Source organism: Xenopus tropicalis, chromosome 7, assembly GCF_000004195.4.
Source record: "Xenopus tropicalis strain Nigerian chromosome 7, UCB_Xtro_10.0, whole genome shotgun sequence".
In the NCBI taxonomy this organism is placed as follows: domain Eukaryota; kingdom Metazoa; phylum Chordata; class Amphibia; order Anura; family Pipidae; genus Xenopus; species Xenopus tropicalis.
Window position 1 is genome coordinate 37,697,675 of NC_030683.2, and position 26,441 is coordinate 37,724,115.

Consider the following 26,441-nt stretch of genomic DNA (forward strand, 5'->3'; position numbering starts at 1 on the left):
CAGATTTAGTTCATAAGAAATTTAAAGCTGATACAAATTAAAACACAACAGGAGGTGTAAAAAAAAATGTTTATTTGGGTGTCAGTATCACTTTAAAGGGGTGATATGGTAACCCTACTACAGGGTTACCAAGTACCAATAGGCACACTTACAAACAACTCATGAGAGCAGACAGGATGAACACAATGGCATTTAGTAAACTAAACGTAAGTGAGATTAGAGTGTATTCAAGTTCCTTTAAGGAATGGGGTCAGTAAGCAAAGGAATGGTCTCAAAAGTGTACGTTGTGCACAACTGCACTAAGTGATCCTTTGCTCTCCTTCCATGTATACAGAGAAGCTGGCTTTCAGCAACACTGTATTTATGAAAGGCGGGCTGGGGGAGGCAATTTGGCACCCTCTATCCAGCCCCCACCCCTGCCCTTACGTACTATTTAGTTATTCATACTCTCAAGTTATGGAGCACTGGCAGACACAGGGTGGTAAGGAGCCCAGTTAGGCACTATGGGAAGGTTTCTTACTGGTTGTTTCCACCCTTATTACTAAGAATAATTACTTTTGTACCTGCTACATGAGCTCTACAAGTGGTAGTATAACAACAGCTGCAGGCTTACAGGTTAAACATCCCTGATTTATGTAATCCCCCACCCTTAGATGGGGCCCAGTCATTCTGCATTGCTTGGGGCTCCATTTTCTGCAACCCTGACAATCAGAAGTGCATTAAACTATATTAAACTATATGAAACGCCCTTGGATTTCTCAGTAATCCAACAGAACATGAATCTAAATTAGTACTTTAAAAGGTCAACACTTTAACAGCCTTCTTTATAAATTATTAATCTCAGTAGCTAATAAGAATGTGGATTATTTTACACTACCGAATGTGAAAAAATGAATAATTTAGTGGCACAAAACACTGGCATAATAATGTGAGTTTTGGACCACTAAATTTAGAAGTATAAAGAGGAAAAATCAAACTTGCATAACCGTTCTCTTATTGTGTGGGGAAATGCAGTTGATGTTTAAACAGGCAAATTAGGATTTATAAGGAGGGTGGTGTTCAGATTTTCATCTATTGATCTAATTTTGTATAGGTCATTTACAAAGACCTGGGAAGAATTGTAAGAGCAAGCCCTTCAGTGCCCACATGCTATGCCCTACCCTCCATTTCAATGAATGCAGCACTGACAAACACTGGCAGCACTGTATTCATGGGGCAAGCACAGGTTTTTCCACTCCATTCAAGTGCACGTGCACTGTGCATTAGGTCTTTGTGCAGCTCAGTGGAGCACAAAGACCTGTGTTTTGGGTGAGTAAAACTGGCCCATTTTTCGTTGCCAAAATTTTTTAAAAAAATGGTGTTTTCTAAGTTACATCTAGTACAGTTGTCAGGTATAGCAGGATTCATAAGATGTAGTCTACAATGAGACAGTGGAATGTGCCTGTGGCATATGGTCCATAGAAAGTACCAATAATTTTAAGCTAAATAAGTCTGTGTGAAGGCTTCTTGTATTTCCTCCTTGTATCCTCTATTTATTTCCCTCTCTCTGTCTCTATTTTTTTAACTCCAAGCCTTTTCCACATCACATCTTTTTTAACCTTGCAGATCTCAAAAAGTCTGCATTTTAATTGTCTTCTCTAAATTTTAGCGCATTCATCTGTAATTCAGGAAGCCTTTATTACAGGATTTAAGGATAGACAGATGGGGTCTTAATGCAATGAAATGATTGCAAAGCTAGCATACCACTTCAGGTGTGAGGCGATTCTCATCTTCCTCCAATATGTATAAGAACCAAAAATAACACCTGCCTACTCAAAAGGAGGCAACACCTTGGCAGAACTCCCCTCAGTGAGTTTAATAGGTATCCCAACCCCTTAATGGATGGGTGCTGGATGGGAGATCCAGATCCAGCATGTTTAATGGTCTTCATATTTTCATTTGCACATATTTATAAAGTTGATCCCAAACATTACATTCAATCTGCAACTGCCAGCAATGCACCATCCATAGAAATTCAAACCACAAAGCCTGTGGCCTGTATTTTTCTTGACCTCTTATTTCTGAGTCCCTAACAAATTCCACCTAAATTTGTATTTCTAATCATGAATGCACTTTATGAACCCAGATGCCCCCCTCAGAGAAGCTTATCCAAGATGGGTGTAGAGAAAACATAAGCCAAAGCTGAATTATAAAGAGGCTGTAACTGAACTATAACTAAATGCTCATTTGGAAATAATTTACTGGACATAAGTAAATGTGAGCTCTAATAGGGAACTGTGCCATCAGGGAGCAGTGAACGTTGAAAGTAGTAAGTATTAAACATCTTAAATGGTGAAAGGGTATACCTAATGAAACTAGGCCAACTAGAATAAATTACCACCTAACAAGATACAGTGACATCTAGGGTAACATTAATTTATTTGCCTGTGTTTTATTCACAGCATTCAACATTCACTGCACTGGTGAGCAAGGGGGTATACTGAATCCAGGAGAAATTAAACTATTTTACTCAGTGTTTAGAAGGTTTTTTAACCTCCAAAAACTACATGAGCTCATTCCCCCATTGCCTGATTCCTACTTTCTGGCTAGAAAACTAACTTCTAGTCCCACCCCTTAATGGCAAGTGATATCTTGTAGATTTTAGCACCTATTTTGGCTTTTTCAATAAGAGTGAACACAACCCTTGTTACTCTCTACATCTGCTGTCTCACAGGGCATTCTGGGAGAGACATACCGAGGGGCCGATTCACTAAAGGCCGAAAAAACAAGTGTTATTTATAGCATGCGTTAAAAATATTATCACTTCTTATATTTTGCGAATTAATGATCGATTCACTAAAAGGACACTTGTCTGAATTAAGAAGCGATGTTATTGTTGTTATTTATCCGGGGATGACATATTTTTAAGCGTTATTTTAAAGCATGCAATATATTTATGCAATATTAGCGCACGATTTTACGCACGTAACCGTTACTTTCTGAAAACTTCTGTTCTGAAAATGACCATTTCCCTTAAAACTGCAGGATGCATCACTATAGGGCCAACACATACTTGAAAAAATCTGACTGCAAACTCCATGTTGTCACCACAGACAATCACCAAATGCAATTTTGTTTAGTAGCGCCTACTCCTGGGAGGCGTTAAGTTTCACAGTAATTAGCGCCACATTTTATTCTTTTAACGCTTCAAATATGTCTGGGAAGTATGCGTTAGTATTATTTCTATTAGATAATCACCTCAATGTGATGGAAATAACGCTTTGCGATAATCAAGATTTTTGCACATGAGATATGAGTAGTAACGCATGCGAAATTACTTTGATGAATCGGTACTTAATTATCGAACACTTTTTAATGCATAAACTATGCATTAAGCATTAACGACCTTTAGTGAATCAGCCCCCTAGGGTCTATCCAGAAACTGTGCCATAATATGTCTAACTCTTTGCATGCTGTGATCTGCTCCTTTGATCTATGCCTCACGTTGCCATATAAAGGTGCAGCATACATCAAATAAACAAGTGGTTTTCTATATGGCCTTTTTATGCAGGCATCCGAGATTCCATATTTATTGCCATTAGATCATTAGAGAATCCCTTGTCATTGCCCTGCTGGTTGTCATTACGCGATGGGGACAATGACCCACCACCTGGTCTGGCCTTGAAGTTTTCATCAGCAATTTATCAACTTGCACTACCATGTACTGTATGAAGGCTTTTGGCTTTAAAGGAGAACTACGCCCCCCCCCCCTTCCCTCGTAGAAGCTTCGGGGTCTCACCACCAACACAGACCCTGCAATTCTACAATTTAACAGAAGATGGCGCCCAGGTACACAGCAACGTTGCTCTGCATTTTTAGGTTGGGGTTTGCAACAGGGGCAGTTTTTTAAGTTACAGAGTATGCAAAAATGCTTACGAAAAAAACGTATTAGTCACAATAATATCGTATTGGCGATCCGAAAGTCACAAAATTTTCGTACCGAACGATTGTAAACAGTGGCAAAACCTTTCCAAATTTTTTGCACAAGCGGATGAAAAAGTTGTGCGGGCGCACGAAAAAGTCGGGCAAGCGTTGGAAAAATCATCGAAAATACGCTCGGAGCATTCGAATGAACGCTCTGAGCGTTCCTGTCTTAATAAATCTCCCCCGTAGTGTTAATAAAGTGAATAAAGTTTGTTGACTTTCTGTGTAATAACCTAAGATTTGTCAGGACAAGATGCAAAACACTGACACATAATCATAAAACCCACAGGTTCTGCCAAGTGCTAAAGTACACATCAGGCAGAAAATGGTTGGCATACACACTCTCAACTCCATGCCTAAAGGAAAGTTTAACAAGAAGGATGAGCCAGGTCACGTTGATAAAACACAGAAAGCAAAATATTTTTTATATACTGTGAAACCTCAATTTTACATACCCTGATTTTAGGTTTGTCTGCATTTTGTAGCCCCTGAAAAAATGTAAAACGGGGGTTCTATTGCATATATATGTATATATAGAGAGAACACTTTCTGTTGTTAAAGGTTCACCTTTAGGTTAACTTTTAGTATGTTATAGAAAGGCTAATTCTAAGCAACTTTTTAGACAATTAGTCTTCATTATTTGTTTTCTTCTTCTTCTCTTCTTCTCTTTGCAGCTTTAAAATGGGGTTCACTGACCCCCGAGCCAAAAAACTTTTGCTCTGTGAAGCAACAGGTTACTTTACATTATTTATTTTTCTATTCAGGTCTTCTCCTATCCATATAGCTGCTGTTGAAACTCCACGCTGGAGATCTGCCAAACAAAAACTGAAATAACTAAAAACCTACTAATACTAAAAGATTGAAGACCAATTGCAAGTTGCAAGCTGTTAATCTCTACATCATACTAAAAGTTAACGTAAGTGGACAACCTCTTAAACAGAACATATCAACAAGGACTTCTTAGAGCAAAAATAAATAGACCACCCTTACCCACCATGGATCACTTCTTATTTGGGTGTTCACAAATACAACTACACAAAAACATCCAACTTGGCTGTTTTTTGTCTAAATATATGCTGGCAGGTTTATTACTAATTACTTCTACCTTGCTGACAGTGAGTGGCAAGTGAAAGAGATGACTCCATAATATGCCCCATTTAATGTAGCCATTGCAAATTTTCCTCAATGTTATTAAGAAAAGGGCAACTACTTTTACTTTTCAATTCCCAATTGTTGAGCATTGGAGAGAAATCTCCCAGCAATATCATTATTTTGATTGCCTGCTGACAGTGTGCTACACATCCCACTTGTATTGTATATTTTCCAATAGTGCTTTCCTAATCCATGAATGATTAGAGTGACCTTGGACTCCATTTAACTGTACATTGCCACTTATTTCACTCAGACCTCAGATGCTGCTTTGTTACTTCTACTTTCTGAGATTGTTAAGCATCGTAAACTGCAGTTCATTTCATCAACATTTCTGTAATACCTGCAAATAAATAACCGAGCTTGAATAATAATAGTTTGGCACTCTGTAAAATACCCCTTATGTCAGTTGTTTAACTAGAGATCTGGGGTGTCAGTGCAACATTGGTGAAAGATCCCCGTCCTGTCAACCCCAAAGACTCATATCCAGTAATTACCACCAATCTCTTAGTTCCATTCCCTCTGTCCACTCCACTCAGCCTGAAAATAAAGATTTCTTTTCCCTTGGTGAAAAACCTGTTTGTTTGTGGATCTAAACTTCCCTTAAGGTTGCCATACACAGGCCGAATTTAGCTGCTGATATCGGTCCTTTAGATTATCTGCCCGTGTATGGGCACCAATGACAGGCCGCCCCTATATTGCCTACCTGTAGGTGAGCATATCGGGAGAAGATCTGCTCACTGGGTGACCTAGTCAAACTAATGGATTTTAAAGTGTATGGCCACCTTAATTCCAAAGGCATGTGTCTGACTCCTTCACCTGAATCCTATGTTAGTATCCCACTAAAAGCTGAAGGCAGTCAAGAGGCTCTTGAAGTGCTTGTTTACCAGCCTCTGAATGATGGCATGGTGAAGTCCTTACTGTAGACACTTTTTGTAAGTATATGAAGAAGCTTACACTGACTCCATTATTTGGCCATGTTAGGGTTAAGACACATTGCAGTGTTGCACTGCAGAACATTCAAAGACAACAAGACAAGGATTTTTGGGCTATAAAAACAAATAAGACAATAGCCAAGAATCCCTTTAGAATATTAAACACTGTTTGCAAGATATATGCAAGATATATATATATATATATATAATGCTTGCTTTGAGTTGGCTACAGATACCCTATAAAACTACTAAAGGAAAGCACAATGAATTCAGTACGTTTTATCACATATATCTACATATTTTGTTTTATGAATGTATTTGTGTGTATAATAAAAAGTCAGGTTTTACCTGTAATATAGTGGTTTTCACCAAATACTCAAGTAAATCCTTTCTTCTGAGCGTTACATGAAGAGATGTTAAATCCCCAGAGACAAACCAATAATCCTTCTCATCCCCTGTGGTTTCATGGCTCCTCTCCAGAGAGCAAACCTTTGTTCCCATGTAACCTGAGGGTAGCATTTTAATAATTGCATTTGTTCCTGTATAAATAGACTTTTTTACTTCCTTGTCATTTTTACAAAACCTTCTAAAAAGTAACGTTGAGCGATCTTTCCTCTTCCTGGAAAAGTCATTCAAATCGTATTGTCCTTCTTCTGCCAATAATTTGCCCGGTTCTTCTGAAGCCTTCTGAGATGGGTTAGAGGACATGGAAAAGGGAAAGGTGTGTCCGCAGAAAGTGTCCCTTTGAAGTATCAAACATGGGTCCGATTTGATCTCTGAACCATTATCTGAATGGTGGGCTGCTTTACAAGTGATAACTGGGGGTCTGTTGGAAACGGCACAACTCTGGGAGGGCTGAGCCATCTTGTAAGAACAAACTGCATGTCGACTGCTGCAAGGTCTTTGTACTGTTTCAGAGCGGTTACCCAAAATATAGCTGTTATTTGTGGTACATGAAACATTTGATAGTCTCTTTCCAGGGGGATAACTGATGTGTAATGCAGGAATGTGACTGACAGCATCTGTGCAAGTCTCATTCCCTTCCAGCCGACCCTTTAAAGCCCCATCGCCCACTGAAGTTCTGTCTACTTTAAAATTAATTTCTGTCAGCACTGCAGGAATCCTCTGTTCTGCACACGTGCCCTTCCCTTTTAGAGGATTGTAGGACTTGTAACACTGATTAAAATGCAAGTTTGCTTTGCAGGCTTTCTCCAAAATCTTGCAGTTGATGTTGGGATATTCCACTGAATTGGGTAAACACTTGTCTTTTTCTGCAGGAAGGTTTTCTCTGCCTACATCTTTATTTCCTGGTGAAAAAGTCCTAATGAAGGAGTTTGGAAGGTAGTGCTCCTTTAACTGATTTGTATGGGGGTTGCTCTCATTTCTCTCTTGTTCTTGTTCTGTTGCCTGTCTTTTTATATCCATAGTATCCAAAGTATTCCTAGAATTTTCATCTCCAGCTGGCGGAGTGCATATCACTTTCCTCCTGGCGGCTGGTAGAACAACAGAAGCTGCTAGATCTTTCGAGGTCATCTTGACACCAAGGCTTGAGATCCTTAGTGCTTTTTAGTCACTTATAGAACCACAATTGAGGTAAAAGTGTGTATTCCTCTCAAAAAGCTGCACTGATATTTTGTTTAGAGAAAGGTGTCTCCAATGTGCAGAATGTTTCTTTCCATTTAGAAATGGGATATAGTCATTGTCACAAATTCAGCATTTTTCATATGAAACTTTTTCCAGCTGTTTACTCCAGAGGCAAATGAGCAAATATTTCTGATCTGGATCCAGTTTTTTATTTTCACTTTTATTCCAGTATGGGCCAGTGCTGCTGAGATGTGGATTAAATAACATTTCTGTGAAAAGAGAAGAACAGACAAGGCTTTCAATTAATTATACAGGGATAAGGGCTGCTTAGGACTAAATTAGACCACAGTATCATGAACAGTGTCACTAATAATAAACCATGTAATTTGATATAAACTTTATAAAAGTTCATTATCATACTGGCTTGTTCGTATGGATGACTTTAAAGGACAGAAACTGACACATTACACCAGCTGACATTACTTCAGGCTCAGCAGCATCCAGTGGAACCCTTCCCTTCAATGGACTCACTGCTGAGCACACAATACTGCTTCATTTCACTCATACTTTGTCCTTATTGTTTGTTGCCAACTCTCTAATTCTCTTCCACTAGTTATTAGAAACAGGAAGAGCACTTTCTTACCCAAAGGAGTTAACTTGGCCATACATGTACCAATAATATTGTACAGTATAAAGTATAAAGCAGTGGTAAATGCCGACAGGGTTATATTCATGGGAGGACCTGCTCCCTTGATGCAAAGTGTGGGTCAGGGTGCAATGTAAAAACAATCTACATTTAAGGAACCTACTTAGTAGAAATAAGATAATGTGGGTACAATGAGCCCTATGACACCTGCCCCTCTAGCTAACAGTAATACATACTACCAGCTCCTAACAGGAATGCGGCCTTAAGACAAGAGCATTCATAAGCGGCACTGTACTTTTTATATTAGCACTGACGGTCAGTGCACAGGTGCCTATATAGAAGAATGAACCCAAGCTAGACACTTGCAGCAAAATCTGGCAGTGGAGATTGGTGAGTGCCCCTCTTCTTCACATAATCTGCTATGTGCATGTAACAGATTTTATGGTTCCTTAATACACAATTTCAACACGGATATAAGACATTTATCTTACAACTCTTTCTAGGAAATAACTTCTACTTCCATGGAAAAGACTGTAGTAGAGCGAAGCTGAGACCTACTGTTTTGCTGATAACAGTGAATTTAAAAGCTTTTGCAGTTGGTAAATTAATGATGCCATCATGGTTTAATAATGATACTGTGCCAACCAACTATACTGCAAACCCAAAGACTGGATGACAGCAAAATTATACAGGGAACAGACTTAGATAACAGGATAGCTACTGAGAAGCTCAAGATATTCTACTCTGTTTGCTAGTACATTCTATCATTGGCTGGCATATCCAAATCATGTATCAAGGACCACGAGAATGATGAAAGTAAGAAGTAAAAACAGACACACTTGGTGCTTTGCACTATACTTCCCAAGCCTACAATCAGACCATGCAGCTTTTATTTGATTTGGGTTATACAGCTAACCCTGTAAGATTGGATCTTTAAGCCATAACAGACATGGCCAGTTATGTACGGCCCCTTTGGATCACTTATAACACATTTTCTCTTTTCAAAAAGGCAGCACTGGGTTAATACTTGGCCCTGCCTTAGGCACACACCCTTCTCTCCTACGTGATTGGGGCATACACAACAGAACCTGATAAAATGGTCCTGTGAATAGCATAAACGCTATCATACCTTGTGTTTCCTGAACAGGAGTATAGGAAATAGTTTTCACATGTATGCTTTCAGACCAATTATTTTGCAATTTGCCTCCCAAAATGGCAGTTAAGCATACTGTAAGGGCATCACTTGCCCCATAGGGGGTAGCCCCTGTTATGCACTCAATGTGCTCGCCATTAGTCAGCAGAAGCACAGAGCAGCGCAAAGGGCAAGGGATATGTATGATATACAGTGTAAGTAACTTTAAAAATGATGTATGTCTCACTATGCGCTATATGTAACATATGAAGAATTACTGGCACCATTTTTGTACCTGGTCATAGAACAGGGTCTTCTATACTTGCTGCCAAAATACATGTGTCATCTTTTAAATCCAAGATGAAAGCACCCCATATAAGCTCAGTAATCCATTAATAACATTCTCTGATTCAGAGCAGAAGCGCAAGAGAATTCAATACCCGACTGCCTTTGTGCACAGAATTAGAAATGAATGTTTCTTTTATTTATGATGTTTAGTTATTTTTACATTTTTAAGAAATCTCAAACTTATTCCAAATATATATAAAGAGTATTGAACTGGTCTAAAATCTGTAGCAATGTGTGGGTGGACTAAGGGTTAATCCTGTTCCTACTGTGATTCATCCCTAGTGGAGACATGACCTGTGGGAGGGAGGTGGTCCCTATGGGCCCAGGGGAATAATGTGTGCTACTCTGGCCAGAACCAATTGCACTGCATGCTGTAGAGGATTGTGGATGATTTTTTATGAAGACCTTTAAACCTACAATATTACAGCAAAGTCATAACTTGGGGAGAGTTACATGGAATGTGCAATTTAAGGGTGGTTGCCTAAAAGTAGTATTATAGGCTATTTAAAAAGCATTTCTGTTTTTATAATGCACTGGGAGAAATAAGGGATGCACCGAATCCAGGATTCGGCTCAGTATTCGGCCAGGACTAGGCCTTTTTTTGGCAGGATTCGGACGAATCCACGGTTCTGGCTAAACCAAATCCGAATCCTAATTAGAATATGCTCATTAGGATTTGGAAGGGTTAAATGTCTGCGTGAACACGGAAGTGGAAAATTTTTCGCCATGTGCAGCGACGTTTAACCCTTCCAAATTCAGCCAAATCCCTTACAATGGATTTGGGGGTTCAGTGCATCCCTAGGAGCAATGTAAACAATGCATAAATAGGAAAAAAAAAACATTGGAATATTTAACTTTATGTAGAGTATATTTAAGATCTGCTTAAAGGGGGCGTATACTTTTGATAGGAAGTTTTATCATGCACACCATGCACTGGTACAAACTATAACATAGTCAGTCTTTCTGGGAGATGAACTCGCTAAATATTTTCCAGCTACCCAAAATCTATTTGAAATTTGCTCAAAGGTAAAATCATTCGCAAACAAAGCAATCATCTTTTGCATTACGAAAGTTTTGCATTATCGACTTTTTATAACATTTTCCCCAAAGCATAAAAGTTCAACACACAGACAAATGAAACAGATTCAGTTAAATGAAACACTAAACAATAAATGAAAATGTCATAATTATTAGGGAGTTTATATTGGTCCCATTTGGAGTATAGTACAGGTTTGGCATTCGTAAACCCATAAAGTTTTAAATAATTATGGGACGGCCATCTCCCAAAGAATCCATTTTAATCAAATAATTCAATTAAAACTGATTTCCTTTTCCCCTGTAATAATAAAACAGTACCTTGTGCTTCATCCCAACTAAGATATAATTACCCCTTATTGGAGGAAAAGCAAACCTATTTAGTTTATTTAATGTTTTAATGATGTTTTAATAGACAAAGTATGGAGAGCCAAATTAATATCTGTACAGGGATGAGCCTGTTATTCGAAACCCCGTTATCCAGAAAGCTTTGAATTATGGGATGACCATTTTCCATTGACTCCACTTTAAAGGGATATTGACATGTCCCAGGTTTTAACAAGAATGTGTGCCTATGCCAAGTGCAATGCAACTATTGTTTTCTAACTGAGGTGCCAATAATAAAACAGTACTTTCTACTTGATCCCAACTAAGATATAATGAATCCATATTGGAGGCAAAGCAATCCTATTGGGTCCCAAGCATTCTGAATACAAAATGCCATACCTGTATATGTTTGCAAGTGTTTTTGCAGCTCATTTGCACCTTGTTCAGCTGTAAATAGACAAGAATTAGCTGCTAAATGGGCAAAAAATTGTCATACTTTGTTCTATTTTCAATAAAGCCACATTTTTTTCCAGTAACGCCATTTGTTACATTTCCCTACTGTATTCCGTGGCTGTAATTAAACATCAGATGACTCCCACAGGCTAGCTGCCTATAATCTAACAGACTCAGTTCAATGTTCAACACGTGGGAGAGTAAAACAGATGATTCATCAGTTATCATTTTTTTTTATCCGGTTCTGTTTCTCCTTCTTGTACTACAATACTACTTTTGCTTAAATGAAAACTACAAAGTGGCTTTACAAATGGAACTTCCACAACAATATTCCCCATCGTGTGAGATCTCTGACCTATAACTGTCAACCCAGCAAAAAAATCTGAGTGATTTCAAAGAGCCAGCGCCAAATGAGTGCTTTGTAAAAGAACTGCGCCCATTCAGTCGTAAATGAGTCATCCTGCTTTCAGCCCAAACCGCCCCACGATAAAATTCCGCATCCCAAATATGTCTTTGTAAAATCACATAGGGTTCTTTTACAAAAATAAGAAAGCCTCGGCAATGTAATCTCTAAATAAATAGAGCCGAGAATGCAAATTGGACGCACGGACTGCATAACAATGATTTCGGGAAGAGATTATGTTGGGAGACTGAAAAAAGCATAATTCTTACACAAGCAGAAAATGTAATTTGCAGAAGAACAAAAAAAAAAAGTTTAATTTCACCGCTGAGAATATAAAACACACATAAACTTCAGTAAATATTTTAATATTCTTTTGTGCAAAAGCTAAAATATTATTTTGACTTTGTAAAATTTGCAACAAGGATTATGGGACAAGCAGCATATTCTGGTTCTTAGCAAGGATTCCCTTCCCAAAGCACTGGACACATACAGGCAATTGTTTCCTCAAAATCAGTGGCGCAACAATGGAAAAAGCAGACCCCAGGGCATTGTCTTTGCCCCCAACTGTCGACACTATGAGTTGTATATGAGCAAGGGGTGATATCGGAAGCCACGGGAGTGACATGGGGGTGAGTAAATATTTTTTGTGTGGGCCTAGAGACCTCATTACTCCTCTGTTTAAAATGCAAATGTCTTTATTATGATGCTGAAAAGACCTTACTGTTGATTGGAAAGAATTTTCAGTCATTTAATTATGTTTTTTTACCCAGGAATACACCCCATCTTTCAAATAGCTATGACACACTAGAGGGCTCAACTATGAGGTGATCTGCAAGTGTGGTAACACTACAATGGAAGCAAATGTTTGGCTTATTGACACCATTTATTATTATGTGCTTGCAGACATTCTCTTTTAACTTTCCTATAGTTGTGCTAATCGCCATTGCGTCCATCCTGCCTTCTTTGCTAAGCTGTGAGCAAATACTCTTGTTAATGCTGTTGAACCCTAAAGCTACCGCCAGATTCCAGGTCTCCCACAATGGCTTGAATCAGTGGATGGAGCAGAATTGTGCCAAAAGATTCACACAGTCTGGGGCTGCTGCTGCCTGCTACTCTTTACTCTTCAGTATCCAAGGGGGTCAGGGGGTCTGTATCGCTAGTGCAGAGAGCATTATTGAGCTTGCTGCACTAGCAGAGATTAATTTTTATTTTAAAAATAAATGGATTTTGGCTCTTAAGGTGGCTTTTTTACACCCCTGGTAACTGGCCATCCACTGCCACCTGAGGAAAGGTTCTCATTTTGTTTCATGCAGGAGCAGCCCTGATACCAAATGTTAGCCACATCTTGCATTCAATTTCCTATCACACAATTGCAATCAGTCATAAGGTGGATGTAACTCCCCACGTGCATCAATCAGGAGTAGCCAGGGATTTGGTGGGTAGGTGGGGGTGTAAAAATGTGTAAAGTTATGCCACTGCCCATGTGGTTGCATTTGCACTGGAATTATGGTGAACACACTGCATTATGGGAAAAACACAGTGATATGTGTCCAAAATTGCACTATACACAATGCGCTTTGACAGAAATAGGTTGTACATTCTGTTCCATGATTATCCCCAGATCATGTTAAAAGGCAATAATTATGGCTCCACAAAATAGTATCCCATGCATCCCACTGCTGTCAGAATTTGGGATGTGGCCCAAGGTGAGAGAAAGGCATTTTAACTGGACCTAGGGTCTTCCAGATTAGTGGCCTTTCAATAATTCTTTAACTTATTTTATTTAAATATTGGTATATATTTCTTTTAGATCCATGGTTGTCTTCCAGGCTCAGTGACCCACATTTGAAAGCTGGAAAGATGTAGAAAAAGAGGCAAAAAATTCAAAAACTATAAAAAAAATAACTATTAAATAATGAAAGTCAACATAAAGGCAAAACACCTCTTTTAGGCCCGGACAGACACTATGTGGATTCTGGCAAATGCCAGAGGGGCTGCTGTAAGGTGCCAGTTAGTGGGCATATGGAGGCTGTTTAGGCTTTTGTGTACTTGAAATAACAGGGTTGATTTTGAATCCCAGTCCGGACTCGACCCCTTTAAAGTATATTACTGTCAAAAGTAATACAAGGTAATTCTCCCTCCAGTGTTTGCAGAACAACTGACTGAATGTGCTGGTTCCTGCATAGCGACACATCTGGTATCATGCAAAGAAACAAGGTGAAAATTGACACAGCACTTTAAGCAAATGAATCCCAGACACTGAGCACTGCCCAGAGGAAAGAGAAAGAGACATTTTCTGACCACTAGGAATTGTGCCAAAAACAACACATGGAGGAAAAGAAGATCCCTGTCTCGCACAGCAGCTGGACTAGAGGGGCAGTGATTTCCTTTCTGGCCAAAGAAAAATGAATTTCCCCCATGTCTAATCCTGACCTACTGTTATCATAACAAATGCCACCATCCGGCCATCTCTTTCAACATTGAGGGGCCATTGTTATGATATACCTGCTGTGTAAGTTTAGGTTGCCATATCCTTTTCTTTTGCCCATTAAACACTGCAGAAACACAACCCTATAGGAACCCATCTTCCCTTTCCCCTTTGCCCAGTATTCTTAATGGGGTTTGTGTGCTACATATTCGATAATTACAGGGCTTGTTTACAAGAGCAGGTGAAAAAAATGCAAAAATGTTGAGCTCATTGATGTCATTTATTAATGGTATTTGCATCCAAACACACTCCTTGCATTTCTGTATAGTGATGCTAAGCACCATTGCATTGCCTCTTCCACTGAATAGTGCGCAAATGAACATATTAAAGGACATGTCAACCCCCAAAATAATTTTTTGCCTAATAAAATAAAACATAATTCTAAGCAATTTTCCAATATTAGTTTATTAAAACTTATTAGTGCTTTAAAATATATTTGTAAATGTAATTGCTATAGAAAGCAGCATTTCCTAGACTCCTGGTTGTTACTTTTTAAACCATGTTGTAAGTGCCAGGCTGCTCCAGCAAGGTAGGTCTGTCAGGCTGCTGGCTTGTGTTACATTGTTTCAAACGCCAGAGCCACCAGGGCAGAGAATAGAAAGTAATAACAAGGATCCCTCAACAGGTTGCATTAGTAGGCACAGCAAATAGAAACTCAAGCAACCAAGCACTCAAAGTGATGCAATCCCCTTTCTTATACTGATTTGCTAGAACACTTTAAATGCATCTCTGCAGTTGCGGCAGGCAAAAGTCCCAGTGTGTCAGCAATTACGTTGGAATTATGGGAAAAAGCTGCATTATGGGTAAAAAAACATTATGACCTTTGTCTAAAATTGCACTTAGAGGAAGCACAGCTTTGTGAGTGACATGATATTTGGGGATGGGATAAAAGTTCTGATCTATAAGCCTATCTATATCTATAAAGGTGGCCATACACGCACCGATAATATCGTACGAAACCTCGTTTCGTACGATAATCGGTGCGTGTATGGTATGTCGGCGAGTCGACCGATATCTGGATATCCGATATTCTGGATAATGGGTCCTATACCTGTACTATAAACTCCATAGGTTGGAAGATGCCCTGGTGAAGTCTTATACAGGTGCCACTGTGAGGAGGTAGGTCACTAGGGAGAAGGAAAGATTAAGTTCATGTAAGTAAAGGAGAGGCAAATCTGAAGAGTACATGGATGTAAAAGCCAGCCTACATAATATATATACAAAATATATGAACTTGCAGATTTGCTCATCTCTCGGAATAATGGGTATTTAATTGGCATGTAACTGAATAACACAGGCTAAAGTTGTTCAGTATCAACACAATATTTTGTAACTACAGACATTTTGTTATATCTGGGTGTGGTGAGGGGAGATTGTGTGCGCAAGAAACATTTCTAAACCCTTTTTGTGCAAATAGATGCTTGTATTATATTTCAACCTTTATAAGTTAGCCAAGTATGTTAAAGTCCTTTAATACACTGATAAAGGCATGGCGCAGAACATAAATTGTTAGCATTTTTAAACCAACCCAGACAGCTACGCCTCGTGGGAAAAAACACACATTTGCAGTATCCTGGTGTCATTGTTTACACCATACAGTAACAATAATGGTAAATAGGTTGAATTATATTTTTTTAGGGAAAATAAAAGTCAAAGCACCATTCTGACCATATAATATATATTGTTTTGTTTTTCATCTGCAAAACATAATCCTTAAATCTAGCTTTTAAACATTAAAATGTGGAAACGAGTGACTTTAAAAGTAGTTTCACATATTTCCAAAGTGTTCTCATCACCAAAGAGGCTGTATTAGCTAAGTTCTGAAACCTGAACCCCCCAAGACAAAGCGTGTGTATAATGTGCCAAAATGCTGCATTTATACAGTGAATGCACAGCAGAATTCTGTCATTGTTAGAAAAGTAGCGCAGCTGGAATAAACACCACTTGAAACAATCTGAGCTTTTTCTGTTTTCAGTCTTCTCCGTTATTACAGCCTAATAGTGAGTCTGTTTAATCTGGTCAAATTTATATGTTCTGCATTTTCAAACAGTTTTGATAAATATCATTATTGCTTAGCTGCATTTTCCCATTTGTCTCTGCATTGCACAGTAAGTTGCCCGGCAATACACAAAACCATAAAATTATCTATGCTTTTACAGAATTTTGGTCCCACTTTTTTTTTTTTAATATTTTTTTAATATTTTTTTGAATAATATTTTTTGAATATTTTTGAATATGAAGCAGATTAAATTCTCTGGACTGCAGTATAGGGTCTATAGCAAGGATATGGTGCCTTTTACTCATCCCATCATAGCTCCCAATATTCCAAGTATAAAATAATGAAAAGTAAACATTTTTGCATGTCTAAATCTGCCAATGCCATACCTAATAATGGCCAACCATACCACTGCATCCCTACCAAGGTCTCCTTAACACCAGCCACACAGTCTCTTTAACATACAAAGGCCAAGACTATGAAGAGGAAAAACTCTTCTCTCCAGACAGAGCCTCGTAAAGTCATTCCAAAATAACTGCATTTACTGTTATGATCAATCCTTAGAGGACAAAATCCAGAGAACTTTGTGCTGTGCCTGCAAGGTCCACAAACCTATTAGAGCAAGAGGTCCTGTGTTGCATATGTTGGCCTGTAGACCAATAGCTGAGCTCTACCTGGGTGGTGAATCTGAGTTGAAAAGATGTCATTGAGGCACCTAGTGTGAACCCTTAGACCCCTGATAGGCTAAAGGCTTTCAGACACTAATGTCATGTATCTTCTGAACATTGGCACATTAGCCCAAAGCAGGGCAGGTAGCCTATGATATAGAACCTAAATTGCTCTATACACAACTGCATTGCATTAACTGCATCATTTCTCTTAGTACTGGTCACTGATTAGGCAGGGTAAGAAGATGGGCCACTTGTATAATTATACCCAGTTTTCCCACAACAGAGCAACTCACAAGTGCAACCTTCTTAGTATTTTTAGGCAGCACTTATTACGGTCTGCCTAGCATCTAGGCTAGGGGGGCAGTCTGTGTTTAGTTGTAAGGATGATGCCAGACTGGGCTGATTCTTGACCTGTGTTTATTTTTTGTGTTATTGTGTTGGCACGGACGCAGGCATACAGAGCAGATTTTGGTTCTGAAATGCATACTCAGACCCATGTGGCATTAGCCTATTGGTTGCAAAGAGAGCAAATGTGAAATTGTACTTGTCTTTGAATTAACTGGTTACCTGGTGGTGATACACACCTTTTCAAAAGAAGAAAACTTTCCCCTCCTCTTCTGACCTTAGTCAAAAATGCCATAAAGAGGAAGGTTCTTTCAACAATATTTGATTAAAATGTCATTTATTGGTCAATAACATTGAGATTGGCATTAGCATCCCTTGTCCCAAGCCTCCCCTTCTTGTTACCCTTTGTTGTATCCCCATTGAAACAAGGTCTTGTTAAACAAAATAAAGAGTATTATTGTATATCATATAATATATATTTATATGAACTTTAAGTATGTTACAGATGGACCTATTCTAAGGAACTGTTCAGTTGATCTTTATTATTTATTATGAATGGTTTGGAGTCATTATTGTCTCTATTGTACCAGTTTCCAGCCTTCACCTAAAAAAATTTCAGGCAATAAAAAAAGCAAATTATACATAAGAGTTAAATTTTATTGTTATTTTTAAATGGTTAGGGCTCTGGCACACGGGAAGATTAGTCACCTGCGACAAATCTCCCTGTTCGTGGGTGACTAATCTCCCCGAAATGCCATCCCACCGACGAAAATGTAAATCGCCGGTGGGATGGCATACGCGGCGCCGCAATTTCAGTTTCCTCTCAAGGCAACTTCAGCGATTTCAGGGAAATCGCGGAGCCGCGTATGCCATCCCAATATACATTTTCGCCGGTGGGATGATATTTCGGGGAGATTAGTCGCCCGCGAACAGGGAGATTTGTCGTGGGCGACTAATCTCCCCATGTGCCAGAGCCCTAAGCGCCCTGAAATCGCAGAAGTTGCCTTGAGAGGAAACTGAAATTGCGGCGCCGCATATGCCATCCCACCGGCGATTTACATTTTCGCCGGTGGGATGGCATTTCGGGGAGATTAGTCGCTCGCGAACAGGGAGATTTGTCGCGGGCGACTAATCTCCCCGTGTGCCAGAGCCCTTAAGGCTTATTCATGACCACAAGCACAGTGGGCAACTTGCACTTTTCCCCACAGAGACTTGCACTTAACATCACTTTTATTAAAAGTGCTTGCATCAAAATGCCCATCTCACAATTCTGTATGGTTGCGCTCAGCACCGCTCAGTCCTTTCTGCCTTCCATGCTGAATCAGGTGCTGCTGCACCCATTGATGCGGGAGAACCCTGGGACTACAACCACCCCTGACCAGGCAGTAGCTCCAGGGTTCCCTTCACATCCTGCATCAATGGCCCCAACAGTTTTGCCAAAAGAAAGGGTGCATATATCACTTGCACACATTAACACTGGAAATGATGCCAGAAATGATGAACACCAGAAATGACACTAGGCAGACACAGAAAATATTTGGCACAATTGCGCCAAATTTGTGACAAACCTCATGCAAAAGTGTGTCCATTTAGATGAATCAGATTCTACTGTGTCCCGCACAGAACAATTGCATCAAGAGAATCACCCATTTGTGTCTGCAATGACGCCAGAATTCTGGGAGAAAAAGCTGCATTGTTGGGAAAAAAAACATAAGGATTGCACTTCAAATTGCCCACTGCACTTGTTAATGTAAACTTCAGCTCTACGAACCCCTATGAAATTACATTATCTCATCAGAATTCAAGTGTTTAACCACTGGCAAAATGCAGTGCTCAAATGTCATTAATGGTTACGTATACACTCACCCTATGGAAGGCATTATGAAGTTTATTTTTTTTAGAAATATTGACAGTAATGTATAGCCTAAATAATTTTAATTTATATATATTTGTGTTACTAACCTTTAATTAATGAGGTTTCGGTTGACCAACTATGTTAGAATATAATTAATATCTCAGCAACACCTGCCAGAAACCTACACTTTAACTGATATTAGAAACATGAACTATTGAACAGCATGCTTTGTGCAGTAATGTACCACTGTGTAGAGATTGATTTAATAATTATAGCATGCACTTATTAATTCCTATCTGTGCAGAAAACAAACTCACCTTCTGAGATGGAACTGAAATTATACTAATCAGGAAATGAAAAAAAGGCTGCATCTCGTGTTTGTCAGCATGAGAGAATATATTTAGTATAGACAGCCCCACTTATGAACTTGCACTTTGGTTAGATGCGGCTCATTCTGGGTTTTGGTTTGGAATTAGGAGTTTTGATATTGATTAACTTAAAGGGGAAGGAAATGCTAAGTCACTTGGGGGTGCTAAAATGTTAAGCACCCCCAAGTGACTTTAATCGCTTACCTTGTACCCCGGGCTGGTGCCCCTATTAGGAGAAAACCGCACCAGCCCGGGGCACCTGGGGCGATGCGCTTCCTCCTTCCTGCTCCGATCAGCCTTGACTGTGAGTCAGGCGCATGCGCAGTAGAGTGAAAAGATGACTTCTCTGTTAAAGTTCCGCTATTCACTCTACTGCGCATGGGTACGCGGCAAAGAAGGAAGGAGGAAGCGCTGCAGGTACCACGGGCTGGTGCTGTTCTCTCCGTACAGGGGCACCAGCCCGGGTATGGGATAAGCGATTCAAGTCACTTGGCGGTGCCTAACATTTTGGTTCTTTTCCTTCTCCTTTAAAGGATTGCAATATGAAGTCACCTGACGTAAAATGAGAAATAAGAGAGAGAAAACTTGTTGTACTTTTGTGGCATAACAATAGAGGAAGCAGACCCCATGGTCAAGGGGGGGCATACAAATCCTTATAAATTAAGGTAGGAGAGTGGGCGGGGACCAGGTATTTATAGACAAGTGGGCAGGAGGGTGTGTGCAGGCAGGGGGAGGGGCCGGGTAGGGTTGCTACTCTTCAGCAGGCCCCTCCGGCTTCCTTTTTTTACGTGGGGCCAGTACAGTAGTTACTCCACTGGTTGTGCACCAAAGTAGGTGAATGAGCAAATTTGTGAATAGCGCCTGTATAGATGACAAAACATTGGCACAAGTGCATTTATGCATGAGATTTTTAAATGCAGTTCTTTGTATATTTTAACACCTGCACTGTACCCAGTGATCCTAAAGGGGCCCTACAGAGTCTTTGATAGAGTTCTGCGCTGGTGAATTTTAGGTTTGGGGAGGCTAAAGGTAGCCAAACACATATTGGCTTAAAGCTAATGTTAGATGGAATAGATTATCCACCGGTCTAAAAAAAAAAAGCCCATGATGTATGTTTTACACATGGGGTGATTTGTAAACTTAGATTTAAAATAAACACTGAGGTCCAGACAGCCCCCGCCAGGCCCAAACTAATTCAAAGATCTTTGGTAACTTACTATCGCCTCTTGCATTTGCCAAGATATCCACAACTATTCTGTAGCCGGCACTAACTAGGGATCAAGCGGGAAGGCCAAACTGCTGGCACTGCTTTCCTCCTGCTGCTACTTAGTGCCCATATTATATGTAAGGCCCTGCCCCTGTGCCACTGCTGCAACATCAGCATGGACAATGCCAGTCATACAGGCAACCTGACTTATATTAGTTTACAATCATATAAATTATAGATATAGAAAATATGGAACACTGTACTCACAGTATAGTTCTTGCTCCATGATCTTTTATTTTCTATTATTCTACTTTTATTTCCATCTATTGCATGCTGTCCTCTGATAACCCTGTCTTTTTATTTGGTTTCATTCCAGCATATCTGTTTGCATTTTCTGTTCATCTTATGTTCCAGATATTCTCTTTTCTTCCCACTCCGCTCACTTCTGCCTGGGGTCACTGTCAGTAATTATGGGAACCCACATCCAACCCCGTTAAAACAAAACACTACCTAAATTGAATTCCATCAATCAAACTCCGCCCTCTTTCTGGACCGCCAATCGGCTTTGTGCTGTTCTCATACTCTCGGGTACTTTGCTGGCTTCCCCTCAGGTGGTGCAGGGTGTCCTGCTTCTGCCTCCCGTTCTCCTTGCCCTTGTGTAGCCTCCTATCATATGTCTATCAGAATTTAAAGGAACAGTAACACCAAAAAATGAAAGAGCTTTAAAGTAATAAGAATATAATGCACTGTTGCCCTGCACTGGTAAAACTGGTGTGTTTGCTACAGTAACACTACTATAATTTATATAATAAGCTGCTGTGTAGCCATGGGGGCAGCCATTCAAGCTGGAAAAAAGGAGAAAAGGCACAGGTTACATTGCAGATAACAGATAAGTTCTGTAGAATACAATAGTGTTTTATCTGTTACCTGCTATGTGCCTGTGCCTTTTCTCCTTTGAATTGCTGCCTCCATGGCTACATAGCAGCTTATTTATATAAATTACAGTAGACTTTCTGAAGTAAATACACAACTTTTACCAGTGCAGGGCAGCAGCACATTATATTTTAGTTACTTTTATACACTTTCATTTTTTGGTGTTACTGTTCCTTTAAGCTCTAGTACAGCGGTGCTGGAATTGGATTGGCTGCAAGGGGGTTCAAAGTTCGCCCTCCAGCCAATCTGTACGGGACCCCGCCGTAGGGAAGCTTGCCGGCAGGTTTAAAGATGCTTGTGCTGCTGTACACATACCGGTACTTGTGCTGTGTTGTTTAAAGTAGTGTTAGTAAGAATGCAAAAAAACACTTTACACCAGCAAGAAGTATTTTTTTGTATTATTATGTATTATGTAAGGTGTCAGGCAGGTTTGGTAAGTCTTATCCTCCCCAAGCCTCAATGAAACGCTATCTATGCCTGCAACACATACCAACATCAGCAACCTGCAACTTGATGGAGTTGACCCTCTACCCGTGGGTTGGATATCATATGGGTTTGACATATGTCTGGACCCCTTAAGAGTTGATCACTTAGAATGGAAAATCCTGTTTGCAGTGATCCTTACCAGCACATGGGATGGTTATTCCTGCCTTTTCTACAACTAGGTTTGGTCTAAAGTGTGGCATGATCAGGTTTTTCGTTTTCTTTATACTATATTATTACTTATTAATACTTATTAACAGATTAAGCCACTGGGTGGAGCATGCATTGAAAACTGATAGCATAGCTAAAGCTGGCCATACACAGAAAGATCTGCCTGTTTGGTGTGGTCATATTTTCCCGATAGACCCTAAAAAACCTGTCTGATAGACATCTGCCCAATTTTCTGCCAGATATCTGAGGGCCCCTTACATGGGCTGATAAGCTGCCAATTCAAACTGTTGGCCTGTTTATGGCTACCTTTACTGTCTGCTAAAAATCCATGGAAAATGGCACTGGTGCTAAGGCTCCAGTCATCACCTAAACCACATCTCTCACTGTTTTTGTCACCTTCTCTGAAAGTGGCCATACACTATAAGATCCTTTGGCAACCTCTTTCCCCTGATATGCCCATTTAAGGTGGGTGATATCATTATCAAATGCGCTTTCCAATCAAACCTGCCCGATCAACACCTGGCCAATTTTGGGACAGATATTGGTCTGGTAGGCCCATGGGGATCTGAAGGACTCAAATCAGCAGCTTAAATGTGTTCTGTTGGCATTGTCTGTGTATGGCCACCTTCAGATAAAGTACAGGGCAGAGTACAGACAGCTACTGCCTATGCAATCACAAGAAATACTGATTCTTAACCATTTTTATTAAAGTTGTTGAGAGGGATAAAAAGATACAACCAATTGATATGTTTATAAATGATTTTTGCTATACAAAAGTAATATACAACAAATAGAACTATATTATAATCAAGAGACTAGGCTAATAACAGCTTTTAAGGGCCCATTTAGGACTGCAAGTCCAGTGTGCAAAGTGTAATATTGAACAAAAATTGCAATTTTTTTTCCATAAAGCAACTTTTTCCCTTATAATTCAAGTGTAATTGTTGTGCCTGCCACAGTTGTGTCCGACGCATCACAACGAATGCAGTTGCGGCTGAATATGGTAGTAAACTGGATACAAGTTGCGGCTTACATTTTCAGAATTGGGATCAGGTCAAAAGTTAAATTATACTGGCATATGATTCTTTTGTTGTTGCGTCAGTTGACTCAATGTGCTGTGCGAACCCTGTTTTTACCCCCAAATTACCTCCATGTTCAGGGCGGCAGAAGCTCTAGGGTCATTAGGCACACTTGTGCAAATTTGGTCAGACTGATGTAATGGCGCTTGCATCAGTTTCAGTGGCATTGCACTTAAATCTGACATTTGGCCAGATCCAACTCAGATCATAATACAGATAAGATATGTTGTAAAGAAATTGAAATTATTGCCACCCGACTACAGTTATGGGAATGTGCCGATGCATGAACCCCTTCTATAAGGAAAGCTGCCCTTTAGTCCCACCGCTTAATAACCATCAATGAGGCCACTGATACATGCTCTCTAAAATATACATTATGTATTTACTTTTAAAACTGCCTTTATTTCTCAGCATTCCTCTCAATGTTTGCACAAGGAAGGCTGCATAGATGCCAGAGAGATCAAAGGGACACAGCAGAGAGGTCAGTGGCTAAAGTACAACTTTGGCCCATATCTAACGCTTCTCTGTGCTCCCAAACAAACCATGTGCCTGACATCCAAACAGAAAATACATTGCTAAATGCACTTTTACATTATTCATTGCCTTAACTGATGTATTTACTTTATACATAAAGGCACGGGCACAGCAGCATTTTTGCTTCAGGCGGAAAACTTTTTAAAAAGAATGAATAGCTAATTAAATTTTTTTTCATTTTTTTTTTAAATATATATATATTTAGTGCAATGTGCAGGGTTGCTCACCTGGGTTTGGTGCTTACACGCGTCTGTGTTAGTACAGCCCCATTAGATAGAATGATATGGGTTTTTTCTGCAGAGGAATGCAGGAGAACGCCGCCACAGGGGAACGCAGGTACAAACACTTGTGTATACGAGCCCTTGTACCAACAGAGGTGCAGACGTGCATCATTGTTCTAGTCAGCAACCTAAAGCAACCGATTAGCAATAAGCTTTGATTGGCTTTGTGCTGTTAGATTAACAGAACTTTTGAATGGTAGCCATGGGTAAATGAATAGGTAAAAATTTGCACCCCATAATAATTAAGACAGATAGTGGGGTAAAGGAGAAAAACCCCAAGTGTGCACAAGCAATACAATGTGCTAGATGCTACAACACACACACAAACTGTACAGTAGAACTGTCAGCTCTTTGCTTAAGGACAGTGGCACACAGGAAGATTAGTCGCCCGCTACTAATCTTCCTGACATGCTATCCCACCAGCAAGAATGTAAATCGCCAGTAGGATGGCGAAGCTGCCCAACTTTGGGTGGGCAACTTTGGGTAACCAAAGCAATGCGCATACCATCCCACTGGCGATTTACATTCTTGCTGGTGGGATGGCATGTCAGGAATATTAGTCGCCCACAATAGTGAAGATTTATTACAGACTAATCTCCCCATGTGCGACTGCACTAAGCAGTATGCTGTTATTATATGTATGGGATCTGTTATCTAAAAACCTGTTATCCAAAAAGCTCCAAATTGCAGGAGGACCATCTCCTATAGACTTCATTTTACTTAAATATTTCAAAACCTTAAAATTGATTTCCTTTTTCTCTGTAATAATAAAACTTGATCCCAACTAATATATAATTAATCCTTACTGGAGGCAAAACAATTATTGGGGGTTTATTTTTTTTTTTAGATTTAAGGTATGCAGATCCAGATTACAGCAAGACCTCTTATCTGGAAAACCCCAGGTCCCAAGCATTCTGGATTACAGGTCCCATACCTGTGTCAGAATGTATCTGGAATTGTACAAAAAAATTATCATTGAGAAAAAAGTGAAACTTTGTTCTACAATATGTGGAAACACAAGAATTACTTAGTGCCCAGATTATGACAGTTAAAATAATTTGAAATTATATTTTCTAGGGATATACAACCTTATTTACACCAGTTGTTGCAGGACTATAACACTCTGACAGCTCCACTGCTGAAAGCATGCTGGGAGTTGTAGTACCTCAACAGCTGGGATCCCAATTATCGCTTATTGAGAAAATCCTTAGGGTACCAACCTGCTACTCTGCAAGCATGACAGGCACAGGCAGGGCTCTCTGAACACACTTTTCTTTCTACTGATGTGTCGACTTGTGAGTTTACAAAGCAAGAAGTGTGCTGTACTCCTGTACGCAGCCAGTGTGTGACTTCTGAAGCTTCCCTATACACTAGTTAGTGACTGTGAGACTAAGCTGGCTTTGAAGCTGTACTGCACGTTTTCAGAATCACAGCAGCGCTTTTGAAATCAGAGAAAAGCAAATAAGTCTTTGTGCAGCACAAATACATTGGTCAAGGTTGCAGAATTCCCCTCCCCAGTTCATTAATGTGGTGCATTTAGAAATAGCTCTTACCCCTGGGCTGCCATGAGAAGCTTTTCTGCATGTAAGTGGTGGGATCCTGGGCTAAAGGTGCCTTCAGACCTGTGCAGTGCTGAGTGCTGCTGTGAAGCCATAGTATCCCTCATGTTGTGAATGAGAGTGGAGGCAGAGCTGGGCTGGCCGTGTAGCTGCTGCCTGTGTAATTGCTGGGCTGGGTGACCAGCCCTGACACTGCTGCCTCACAGCATTGGAATGTCTGAGCTAACAGCTACCAAAGGGCTCACTACAGATCTGAGCGCCAAGCCATGTGGACACTGGAGCAGATAATTATTTTTTTGTGGGAGATGGCGAGCAGGAGGGAAAGTCAGTGCTGAAAGAGGGAGTGGGGAGGTAATTATCTGCACATTCATGCTTAGCAGATTCATATGAGGGGAAAAAGGGGGATTTCTGAGCAGTGCAACAATGCAGCCAGATATGTAGCCCAGGGCTGCTTATACAGTAGTGCAGAATGGGTATATGCCTATGCATTGAATGA

General features: G+C 39.9%; 1 protein-coding gene across 9 annotated transcripts in view; it reads right to left on the minus strand.

The window, feature by feature from the left end:
• The window catches only part of plce1 (phospholipase C epsilon 1), a 172,162-nt gene extending 145,977 nt beyond the window's left edge, over nt 1–26,185 (minus strand). For 6 of the 9 annotated variants that reach the window (XM_031905947.1, XM_031905945.1, XM_031905946.1 and 3 more), the window contains exons 1-2: nt 25,940–26,184; nt 6,396–7,900 (exon numbers count right to left, since the gene is read on the minus strand). In XM_031905947.1, coding sequence (XP_031761807.1) covers nt 6,396–7,580 — 1,185 coding nt within the window. In that variant the 5' untranslated portion in view covers nt 7,581–7,900; nt 25,940–26,184. Of the gene's footprint in view, nt 1–6,395; nt 7,901–25,606; nt 25,833–25,939 lie in introns of those variants that run through there. The other 3 variants (XM_031905943.1, XM_031905948.1, XM_031905944.1) reach the window with 2 other exon arrangements.
• Between the last annotated feature and the right edge of the window lie 256 nt (nt 26,186–26,441).